General features: G+C 43.7%; 1 protein-coding gene across 1 annotated transcript in view; it reads right to left on the bottom strand.

Moving 5' to 3' along the window:
• Positions 1-862: 862 nt before the first annotated feature.
• LOC119777859 (C-1-tetrahydrofolate synthase, cytoplasmic-like) overlaps positions 863-11,886 on the bottom strand; it is a gene marked incomplete at its 5' end in the record, with an annotated part of 12,613 nt that continues 1,589 nt past the window's right edge. The window contains 10 exons of the mRNA XM_038276867.1: positions 863-1,111; positions 1,268-1,332; positions 4,110-4,237; positions 4,316-4,427; positions 4,510-4,646; positions 7,309-7,409; positions 7,576-7,712; positions 7,792-7,845; positions 10,828-10,887; positions 11,340-11,424. Coding sequence (XP_038132795.1) covers positions 1,279-1,332; positions 4,110-4,237; positions 4,316-4,427; positions 4,510-4,646; positions 7,309-7,409; positions 7,576-7,712; positions 7,792-7,845; positions 10,828-10,887; positions 11,340-11,424 — 868 coding nt within the window. The remainder of the gene's footprint in view (positions 1,112-1,267; positions 1,333-4,109; positions 4,238-4,315; positions 4,428-4,509; positions 4,647-7,308; positions 7,410-7,575; positions 7,713-7,791; positions 7,846-10,827; positions 10,888-11,339; positions 11,425-11,886) is intronic.

The raw sequence follows: 11,886 nt of genomic DNA, 5'->3' as shown, positions 1-11,886 counted from the left end.
AATCAATTCCTATTCATTCATTCCTGAATTGGAAGGTGTTGTCCATGATGGATGGAAGCTTGGACAGCACCCTCCTCTCAGCCACTGAGTCCACTGAGTCCAGACTGGAGCCTGAGACAGAAACAGCCAGTTAGTTCAGTCTCTTTGTGTCCCGCTCTGCGCTGCCAGGGGCCCAGCAGACGACAGCGTAGAGGAGGGCTGATGCCTCCACAGAGTCAGAGAAGGTTTGAATCAGTGGCCCGATAACTCCAGAGGAGCTCAGCCTCCTCTGGAGGGGGAGGGAGGCGGCTCTGGCCCTTATACAGCCTGGCCCTTCATGTGGAAATCTCTAAGGGGAGTGAACCCGGTGGGCCCCAGGGACCAATAACATACCGGGGTGGGTGTTCAAGGAACTGCTGACCTGACTTTGAAACACCTGGCAGGACCGATCAAGTGTGCCAGCATGCTTTAAGTCTGCCTCCATCATTCCGGTCCCAAAGAACTGGGACCTGGATTCTGCCGGTTTACGACCCCGGATCTCTCTCCTGACCCCAACTTGGATTTTCCTTCGGTGACTCCTTTGTACCTCATCGACACCGGCTTTGGCTTCACCTTCTGGAAACTCCTGCTTAATTTTGTCCACTTGCTTCTTCTTGTCAGCCAGTTCAGCAGCCTGGGCTTTGGTTCCTGGACCTGTCTGGACAGTGGGAACTGTGGGAACTGTGGGAAATAATCCGGCTGGAATCCACTCGTTTCTGGGTCCAAAGTTCTGACAATTTTAGGTATAATGTTCAGAAAGTAAAACCTTTACTAATTGCAGGTTACATTCTGACTATTAATATCTGCACAGTTATACTCTGATAGAATGAGGGACACATGGATCTCAGTTCAGAGGGGTTGTTCGTTTTATTCGCAGTTAAAATGTTGATTATAAGTTCATATGAAGCTCATACATGTTCTGCTTTACTTCCTGGTTCCATCAGTTCAATCTTTTTAGATAGAAATGCTTCAGTCAGCTGATGATGATGATAAAAAGGATGAAGGTACTAAACACTGGATTCAACCAGCAGCTGAAGATGTGCAGAGGATCAGCCACAGTGTCTGAAGGTGGAGCCTCACTTCACTGTCTAGGCTGGAGAAGAACAGCATGACTGGTGTGACTGATATCAAACAAAGCTGATCTGTGGGGATCTTTGCTTTTCATCAATGTTTGATGAAAATAAAGAGAATTTGTGAAGTAAATATTTTTTAGGCTTTCTGGAAGATGAAGTCAGGTCAACATATTTACCTGTCAGACTTTCATCTGTGAGACTGACTCCTGAGAAGGAACCGCTGAGCGCTCTGCACCGTGTTCTGAAAAGTTCACAGTTATACAGAAAAACAGGATCAAATATTAACAGGCGAAGAAATGATTATCATTTAAAGGCTGTAAATCTGGACAAGTTTATGTTGTTTGAATAAATGTTTTTACTGCAGCACCATCAATTTCTGCTTTTTGATTAGACAACTGACTGGAGTGGATTAAAGAGTATTTAACTGAATCTGTAGACCTCTATATCCTCCTGTGAGGCGTTCCAGGAACACACCACTAGGAGGACGACACGGACCCCATAGAGGGACTATGTCTTTCTGTTGGAGGAGGAGTCTGGATGGAGGGAAGTCTGGGAGTCTCTGCTGAAGCTGCTGCCCCGAGAGCCGTTTTTGGATGATGAGTACATGATATATATGGCATAAGAGGACAAGATGGGGGCACTGTGATAACAGCAGCTGCATCCTTATGCATCGATCCAGTAGGTTAGTTTATGACTAACAGCGCCTGCTGGAGCAACAGTCATCAAGTAGTTTTTCTCGACTTGTAAATACAAATACTGTCAATAATTTAAGTAGATCCGCAGCGCTTTGAGCACATGGCCCACAGGTCCACAATCCAGTGGAGTCGCCCAGTATCACCCACTGCAGGAGGAACAAGCAAGGGCAGCGCGAGCCGTGGTCAAAGCGCGGCAGCAGAGGTGGGCTAACAGCAAAGCTAAAAGTGAACCCTTATGAACCGCCAATCCCCTCAATGCTGCTCTTCAACATCCATTCAGTGGACAACAAAAAAATCTAAAACTCGAACTCTCTTCAGAGAGGGAGTTTGGTAACTGCTGCGCCTTCATCCTGACCAAATCATTTGTTATGCTAATTCCTGCATACAGGTCCCAGCTGATCAGCAACTTACAGCAAAGCAGGTCAGAGTGACATCTAAGTGGGCCATGGAGAAACTCCACTATAAGATAATGCTCTGACTATAAGATAAATAGAGTATGCAGTGACTGTGTCAGCCTTCATAAACAAATGCATTGAGGAAATCAGCATCACAAACCCGGGCCAACCAACCACCCTGGATAAATGGAGAAGTTCAGAAATCACTAAAAGCACAAAACTCAGCTTTCAAGTGTGGCGACAGAGAGGCTCTGAAGACAGTGAGAGCCAACTGGAACAATTCCATCAGACCAGCGAAGCAGAACCACAGCCAGAAGATCCAGGATCTCATCATGATGAAGTGCTTAGAAACGCTGGTTAAAGAACACATCGTCTCCAGTCTGCCGCCAACATTCCACCCGTTCCAGTTCGCCTACCGACGGAACCGCTCCACCGAGGACGCCATCTCTGCTGCTCTCTGCCTGGCACACCTGGAGGAGAAGAACACCCACGATGGATGCTGTTCCTGGACTTCAGTTCAGCTTTCAGCACCATCATCCCACAGCATCTGATGGGCAAACCCCTCTCTGCTATTGGCTGCTAGACTTCCTCACCAACAGCCATCAGTCAGTCTGGGTCGGACCTCTGATGTCATCAGTCTAAGCCCCTCCCCTCAGGGCTGCGTCCTGAGCTCCCTGCTGTTCACCCTGATGACGCACGACTGCGTCCCCAGGTTCACCACCGATCACATGGTGAAGTTTGCAGACGACACCACGGTGGTGGGCCTCATCAGAGACGACAACGACCTGGACTACAGAGAGGAGGTGGAGCAGCTGGTGGAGCAGAGATAACAGCCTGATCCTGAAGGTGGAGAAGACCAAGGAGATCATGGTGGACTCCAGGAAGAAGCGGCCTAACCACGCTCCACTGCTCATCAACAGCTCAGCTGTAGAGGTGGTCAGCAGCACCACATTCATCACAGACACCCTCACCTGGACTGGAAAAAAACACCTCACTGGTCCAAAGGGCCCAGAAACGCTTGGACTTCCTGCGGAGGATGAGGAGAAACCACCTGCCCCCCCCCCATCCTCCCCACCTTCTCCAGCAGCACCATAGAGAGCGTTCTGAGCAGCTGTCTCACTGTGTGCTGTGGAGGCTGCAGCGCCTCAGACTGGAAGAAGTTGAGAAAAGCAGAGAGGATCATGGGGGCTCCTCTTCCCTCCATTAAAGACATTTCATCCCAGCCCCCCCTCCCTCCCCCCCACCTTCTCCAGAAGCACCATAGAGAGCGTTCTGAGCAGCTGTCTCACTGTGTGCTGTGGAGGCTGCAGCGCCTCTGACTCTGCGTCACACGGATAACACCAAACCAAAACACAGCATATTGGCTCCATGTATATTAATGCTCTGAACTTCCCATATGTGTTTTTTGGCACCATGTTTTTTTTTCTTCCACATTGTTTACATTTGATCCCTGCTGAACTTTATGGAATGGAAATTTTGTGAAAGCGGTACAAACAAATTTTCGTTTTGTATAAACTCTGTATAGAAAATGGCAATAAAGTTTGTCTAAGTCTAAGGAAATCAGGATGGACGGAGCTGATGAGTAAAATGACCTCATATTAGAGGGTAACTTTCAGTACTTTCAGATAAATGTTGTATGTGATATTCCTGTTCCACTCCATGCTCCATAGGCACTTTGTTTGTCTTTAGTTTGGTTTTGTTTTTCTTTTTTCTTGTTTTTTGTTTCCTTTTTACTTTGGTTTCTATGTTGTTGTTTTCTTGATATATTCAAAAGGGATAGAAACTGATGTTTATCTGTAACTTTCTTGATTTGTATGTTTATCTGTATGCCAAAAATACTTAAAGACTAAATAAATGAATAATTTATTTCTATTATTTAATTACTAAATAAAATTTGATAAACTAGTAAGATGATAAGATTTAATTACCTCCATTAACATAGCCACTGTCATCGGCCCCACCCCTCCAGGAACTGGAGTTATGAATCCTGCTCTCTGATTGGCTGAATCATAGTGAACGTCACCAACCACCCGTTTGCCGCTGGCTTTGCTCTCATCTGGAAAAGTTCAAAGGTCAGGCTGCTATCCATCCCACAGGGAGCTGACTGAGTAGTTGTTGGATGGATCCACTCAACCTGGAACATGATTGATTCCACAGTCGATGACCAAAGCTCCTTCCTTCACCCACTCCCCCCTCACCATCTCTGCTCTGCCTGCTCCCACCACCAGGATGTCGGCCCGCCCCACCTGAACACGGGGGACATAACATCCACTAATAAACAAGTGGCGCGTGGCATTCTGTGATCCAAATGTGACTCTGTAAGCTCACCTGCTCAGGTAGGTCTGGGGTCTTTGAGTGACAGGTGGTCACTGTGGCATGGTTCCAAAGCAGCAGGTCATGCATGGGAGCTCCGACGATTTTACTGCGACCGATGACCACAGCGTGTTTGCCTGCCACTGACACACCTGCACAGAATCCAAAAGTCAAGGTGTGATGTCATTGTGAGAGAGAAATGACTGATAACTAAGCATACTAACTCTTAGCGGTCATTGTGAGGTCAACAGATACAACAAAGAATGTCTGAGGTGTGTTAATGACTAAATATAAAAATCTCCTAAAAGCTTCTTCTGTTTATTGGCTCTAACCTTAGATTTATGGCCAGTGGGGAAGTAAAACAGGATGGGTTGAACATGACTTCCTGTAAGTCATATGTCAAATGAAGCTTTGCTATTGATTCCTTGTGGTTTTCTCTTTTTTTAAAGTTCTGCATCATTCAAATGTCATGATTTTGGCTCTAGTGTTGGTCTGATTGACCATTCGACACACCTGCTTCCTGTTATTGTCAGCCTCCATCCGATCGACCTGCACTTCTGAATATAAAACCTGCTCTAAGACCAGTCACTAGTGCCAGATTAGTGAGAGCCATTGGTGAGTGTAATCCACTATTTCTGAAAGTCTGTCTGCCTGTTTCTGACCTGAATCTGACCTCTGATTCTCTGAGCTGGCCTAAACCATGTCAGACCTGTTTAGTTGTGCTGTTTGGATCTCTGACCCAGTTCTGTGTCCTGATTAAGATTTCTGATCAGCTGCTGCTGACCCTCGATCTGTTCTCAGAGTCTGGTTATTCCTCCTGATCATCCCACCTGACTGAGTGACTATCCATTAGCTGCCTCTACCGTGAGTAAATTCTTTCAGAAGCTGGTGTTTCAGTCTCGACCTGCAGTGGTTTACATTTCAATATACAGTTTTATGCTAACTGATCTCACCTGGGTGAATTCTGGGTCCTCTATTGCCGTTCGCTACATAAAAGGCCAAAACTGGATTTGTTTCCGGGGAACAAGATGGTTTCTTATTAGATAAGGGATTCTGGGCTGACAGTAAATATTACTGTTGTTCAAACCAATGTTCTTATTAGCAAAATATAACATGAATAATATCTGAATTCTAGGCTTGGGATTTTATTTTGAAGGTACAAAGCTAGCAAACCTGGCACTATGTGGAAATGGAGAAAACATGGAACAGTGAAGAACATTCCCAGGAGAGGCTAACCTCACAACCCCCACCCCCATAAGACCTTGCCTGTTCAGAAAGGCCAACATTTCCCTCTAATGACCCCCTTTCAGAGACATAGACAGGTATTGGGCATTGCAGGTTAACAAAGAACCCAAATGTCTGCTCATTCAAAAGGGCCAGACCAATTTATCCATTTTAATTTGGATGTTTTCTAAGCCTAACCCAAGGCTTTGTTGGGTTACTGTATAAAGCCTGGAACTTAACATTATTTCTGACATTTTGAATTGAAAAAGTTTCCTTCTAACTTGGAAACAAAGTCCAGAAGGTTGTTTTTTAAGTTTTGTGGGATTTCAATATTTTGGTTTAAGGCGGGACATATTGCTCTAACCCTAACCCTAAAGCAGGAGCTACCCAGGCTAATGCCGAGCAGCTCAGGAGGCCGAAGCATAGCTGCTGTTATCCTACCTATTTGTCAGATTCCAGGATTTCATCTTTGAAAGAGGAAGAGCAGGAACATAAAATCCGAAGTTATTATTAATGGTGTCTGCTGTTATTTCAATTGTTTGATTTGATTGCTGTGATTGGTTATAACCAAACCATCAATCTTGCTGCCAGGTTAGCATGTGGAGTGCGACCAACACAGCAGTCCAGAAACCTACCATCATACCTACAGCCAAACACAGTGATGGTTGCATTGTAGCGGCTAAAGTGGACTTTTAGTTTAAATAAATAGAAATTGCTTAAAAAGATAGATAATAATTTAACTTGAATTTCTAATTTCATAGATAGATATATTTCATGATTAAAATGATAAATATTATATGTACAAAGTTAGAAGAATAAGAATTCATGTTTACAAGGTTACTTAGATTTTGGATTAAAAAATGTGTACTGTCGCTTTAAGGACGGAAAGCCGGCTTCCTCAGCCTCTTCATTTTTATTTTTAGATTGCAAGGAAGGAAGCAAACAGTCTTCTTACCTGTTGCTCTTCAACTTTATGACAGACTTTAAACCCTTTTATTTTGATCATAGGATATTTTTGTTAATTCCTGTAAGTTTTGTAAGCTTTAAGAAGAACACTAACCTTCAGTTTTCATCTTCAAGACGTTGTGGAGTGGATTTATTTTAATTACATGGACATTGACAGTGGAAACGGTAACTTTGGTTTGGAGAATATCAACGTAAGAAATAGCCCTTTCCTCACAGTCTCACCAAGATCAAACCTCTACAAGCATGATGGCCTGGGACGCCTTGTACTCAGAATGACTCGCTGTAACTCATGGAGCCACATATTCAGCCGTCAGTCTAGAAGCAGAAGGTCCAACAATCACAGGAGAAAATCGGAACATTTGGATTGTATACGTCCACCTCTGAATGGCGACAAAAACCAAGCTTAATAGATGCCTAGTCCAACTCTGGACTTAAATCTGAGAGTTTGTGTAGCATTCCCTCAAACAGGCCATTAGAACTAGAAAGAAAATCAATATGGCTAAAAAAGCAGAAAGTCCCCCTAAGTGATTTTTAATAAAATGTTGTTTTGAAAACATTGCTTTGTGTTTAGTTTTTGTTGTGTTTTTTCTCTCTTCATTTATGGGAGTGTTTGCATAGCGCCACCTGTCTGTCGGATGAGCTCCATGCAGCCGTTGGGGGTGCAGGGGATGAAGCAGTCATTCAGATCTCCTCGAGACAACTTTCCAGCATTGATGCAGCTCAGGCTTGGGAAACAGATGAGGACAGATTGAACCTATGAACCTCAAACCATCACAGCTGTGACTGGGTATTCGGGGGTGGGGGGGTGTGGGGGGGTTACTCTATGGTAGGAGTTTAAGGATGATGAAGCTCAGAAGGGAAGAAGAAAAGGTCTGGCTGTGCAGAACCAACCCGTCCACATCTTTGTCCGGAGAAACGGCATTGGTGATGAGCTCTGTGTCGATTCTGTTGACTGAGTCCAGAGGCAGCTGGACGATCAGACCATGCACAGACAGGTTTTCATTTACAGACATGATGCTCTGCAACACCTGCAGGACGACAGGAAGCTGTCAGGAACTTCTGACCACTAGTACAGATGATGAGGTTGGGCAGAGAGGTTTTCCCCACCTCTTCCTGTGTCGCTGAGCTCGGCAACCGAACATGTTTGGCATCAATTCCGATCTGCAGGAACAGAGAGGAGCAAAGTCAGGCTGCAGCAAACGTTACTCATTTTAGGGAAATGATCTGTAATAAAAGTGACAGTTTAACATATTGAAGAGTTCTCAGGCTACAACGCTTCAGAGCTCAAAGCCTTCAAAAGTTTCAGAAATCTTGGATTGAAGTTTTGTCTCCCTGCTGTTGATTGTTTCTTTTTTCCACCCAGGACACGTTTACCGTCTCCATGATCAACTGCTGGACATGAAATCTGTTTTTCTCTCTATGACTGGAAGAACAGCTACCTCTAGTGGATGAACACGAGATAACACACGCTCAGTAAAAATCATTTATAATTATAATATATTATTGATATCAATCTTATTTTTGATATTCTTGGTTCTTATTATTGTGTAAAACTTTGCATTTCATCAACATCTAAAGAAGCAACAATTTTTCCAGGTGGTTCGTGGAAAAAGTTCCAAACTTTGCAGAAAGCAAAAGTTTGACTCTTTTCCACTCTTATTATAAAGTTTACATTTTAGACAGCTTCCAAACTTCGCAGGACTTATAAAAACTTACGAGAATGTGCAGCTTTAGAGAGCTACCAATAAAGAACAAAAACACAGAGGAAGAGAAAAACAAGAAAAATGACCTGGAATAATTAAACATATAGCCTAGTAAACTAGCCCCGCCCACCAGCGGCGAGAATCATTTTTGGCTGCAGTGGTCTAGCCTCGGTCAAAGCCCTAGAACTGGCGGGCCAATCACCACGCAGAGATGTTTCGAATTGCTAGATGCGGAGCGGGCGGGGTTTTAAGGGTGGGATGACAAAGCTGTGCGACGCTGGAACAAGGAAGATGGCAGCAACTATTGAACAGTTCTCAGCTTTGGAATCAGTTTTGGAACAATTAGACTTTAGGTTTTTGTTGAAAAGCAGGAAGAGGCTCTACGCTCAGTCATTTTAAGAAGGACGTATTCGCTGTTTTACCAACAGGCTGTTTGTTTCCACCCCCCCACCAGCTTCCTGTGGCCCTTCCTACGTCAAAGTCAGTGGCTCTCATTGGTCAGAGCGTTGGCCAATAGGCACAGACATGGTTTGAAACACAACGGGTTGTTCTCATCAACGACCTTCCGATGTCTTATTCATCAAGGCCAGACTAGATTACACATTTAATCTAAAATTTGTTACAGTTTATCAGGCTAATGAAACATTTCATTATCATTCATTCAACACTTGAAAAGCAGAAACCTCCTGCAAATTGAGCCACCAGGTCTTTGCTACAGAAATCTGTTATAAAGTGTTGAAGTTTTCCTCAGTGTGGAGAAAAAACAAAATAGACAACAGCAGAGGTCATGATAGAACGGCACATTGGGCCTCATGCTACAATATTTTCTTATTCTTGTCCTAAAACTCTCTTCCTTTTTCTCCAACCAACAAACATTCTTAACTTCAGTTAATGATTCTGGTAAACCTGCTGCAGTCCACCTGGACTGAGGCGCATTCATGAGAAATATGAACATGCATAATTACGCCCCAACGATGCCACTTCCCTCTGACAGGAGGCTGCGATACAACAGGACCAAAACCTCATGTCCCAAAAACAGTTTCTTCCTATCTGCTACCAGCCTTATCAACAAGGCCCAGAGACCCCCGTCACACCGCCTCTCTCCCTCCCTGTTCAGGACCTACAAGCTACACCAACGTAGCATCTCCAGACCTCCTGCGTTACATTAACACACAGTCTGTGCATATAGCTGTAGAGTCTGTATTCTGCATATATATATCTAATTTGTCTGAACCATCAACACGAAGTCAAGGCAAACCTATGCTGCAATAAACTAGATTCTGATAACGCTGTAACTTCCCAGGATTGAAGACAAAGAAGAAAAACTGCTGGTTCAGACATGAAGTTTCTGCTGACTGAGATCTGAGCAGCAGAAAAAAACAGAACAGGGAAATAAATCAGAGCTGGAAATGAAATGGACGGGCTTTTATAGACATAAAAACAAAATAAAAATGATCATTTGATCTGAAAACAGTGAATATCAGTGAATATAACAGTCCATCTCCAGACCGCGTCTATCATCCCTTCATCATCTCTCCATCCCTCTCAGAACCAAACATCCAGATGTTAACGGATGAATCCAGAGCCAAACATCCAGATGTTAACGGATGAATCCAGAGCCAAACATCCAGATGTTAACGGATGAATCCAGAGCCAAACATCCAGATGTTAACGGATGAATCCAGAGCCAAACATCAGGATTCAGCGTGAGAACAAGTAGCTGCCATGGAGAGAAATGAAGGACAGTCTAAACGTTAGAGGAGCTTTGCTCAACAACCATCCATTTTCTGTTCCACATCTTATTTCTATAGTAGATTGATCTCATATAGAGTCAATAACTGGTCTTTCTTTGGACCAACCAATGAAACCCCTGGATCCCCACATGCCAGCTGCATGGGGAGGGACCCAGAGTTCTGGCATCTAGAATTGTAGAGCTGCAGAATATAGAATGATGCAGCCTGGTAACATGGATGATTGCTTCTAAGGAACAACAGATGTGGTCATTTAGGGAGAAACTACCAGCTGGCTGATGGATCTAGACTCCTACATCAGTCTGGAGGAGAACGAGTTCCTACCTGAGAGAAGATCAGAGACAGGAAGACGGAAAATGAGGCGTCTCCTCCTAAACTAACTATTTAGGAACAAATATGTTTGTATGAACAGTTCCTGCATGAGGCCCATTGACTTTATCAGCAGATTAGTTAATATGCAGGAAAACACCATCAATATGCAAATGAGCAAAGGCTTGGTAGTGGAGCCCAGGGCCCACCTAAGGCACCTTCCTACCACAGTCCAAGAGATGGATGGATAGTTTTTATTGTATCTGTAGGATTGTACTAAAGGAAGAAGATCTGAGCAACAGCAGAAATATGCAGGATAGTAGAAGCTGCATGAACTGAGCCTGGAAATCAAGGAGTAGGAAAAATATTCAAGTTCTCACCTCAGCTGCAGCCTTCAGTTTGGTGCTGATATAGAGGTTTGAATCATCTCTGTCTCCCACCTGGAACAAACATACAGCCGTGGTTTAATACAAAGAATTGACTTCAGTTCGTTTTCTTCTATAGCTTAACAAGAAAATTCCTCACCTGAATCACACCTTTGATCTGATCCTAAGCCAACAAAGTGAGGACCAGTAAAGGATCCTCAGTCTACATCAAAGCAGGAGTAGCTGTGGCTCCTGCAGCAGGTTAGTGATTAACCTAAAACAGGCTGAGCTTTGACTGAACCTCTGCAGGTTTTGCTCGGTCTAACCGGTCGGCCCAGAGAACAGAAGCAGCTGCAGTAAACTCAGCAAGTTCAGGCCAGTTTCACCTAAATCTGAAGGTCAACAATCCTTATTACCTCCAGATAACATGATTTATTGCTTTATCTATTATCAATGAATGAATGTGTTGGTCCACAGCTCAGAACCTGTTAGGAAAGCAATTCTGTAATTGAACACAAATGTCTCACCTGCAGAACAACCAGACTGGGTCTGAACCCTGAGAACTGGTTCTTCATCTTCTCCACATTCTTCTTCAGCCTCTCCCTCACCAACCTGGACAAACAGATCCAGGATCAAGTCCAACTGCAACCCAGCAGCATCTAAATCACAATGAAGTCTAGATTTTGCACATTAGATTGCAAAATCTCACCAACTGCGGTTCTATCACAAATGTGCAAAAAAAAAAAAAAAAAAAAGTGACAATGCTAATTTTCAAAATGCCTGTAGTCTATGTAATGAATGGATTTGTTTGTTGACTTCATAACTCTTGGATACAAAAAGACAATAAAAGCTTTCTAAGTCTAAGTCTTGAAAAAAGAAGCAGCGTTTATAAACACATAAAATATTTCCATATTTCAGGCTCTAACTTCTGTTCATCGCTGTGAAGTAAATATAGGAAATATTTTCCTGATGAATCCATAAATGGCGCTCCATCATCCTCCAAGGCAGTAAGGTTCAGTTGCAGATCCTGTGATTGTTGTGTAGCAAATTAAAGTTTCCATTGCAGTTTTACTG

The sequence above is a fragment of the Cyprinodon tularosa genome, unplaced genomic scaffold, assembly GCF_016077235.1.
Source record: "Cyprinodon tularosa strain WSP-4 unplaced genomic scaffold, ASM1607723v1 ctg1283, whole genome shotgun sequence".
Classification (NCBI taxonomy): domain Eukaryota; kingdom Metazoa; phylum Chordata; class Actinopteri; order Cyprinodontiformes; family Cyprinodontidae; genus Cyprinodon; species Cyprinodon tularosa.
Note: the sequence above shows the minus strand (reverse complement) of the source record. Positions and strands in the feature narration are given on the sequence as shown.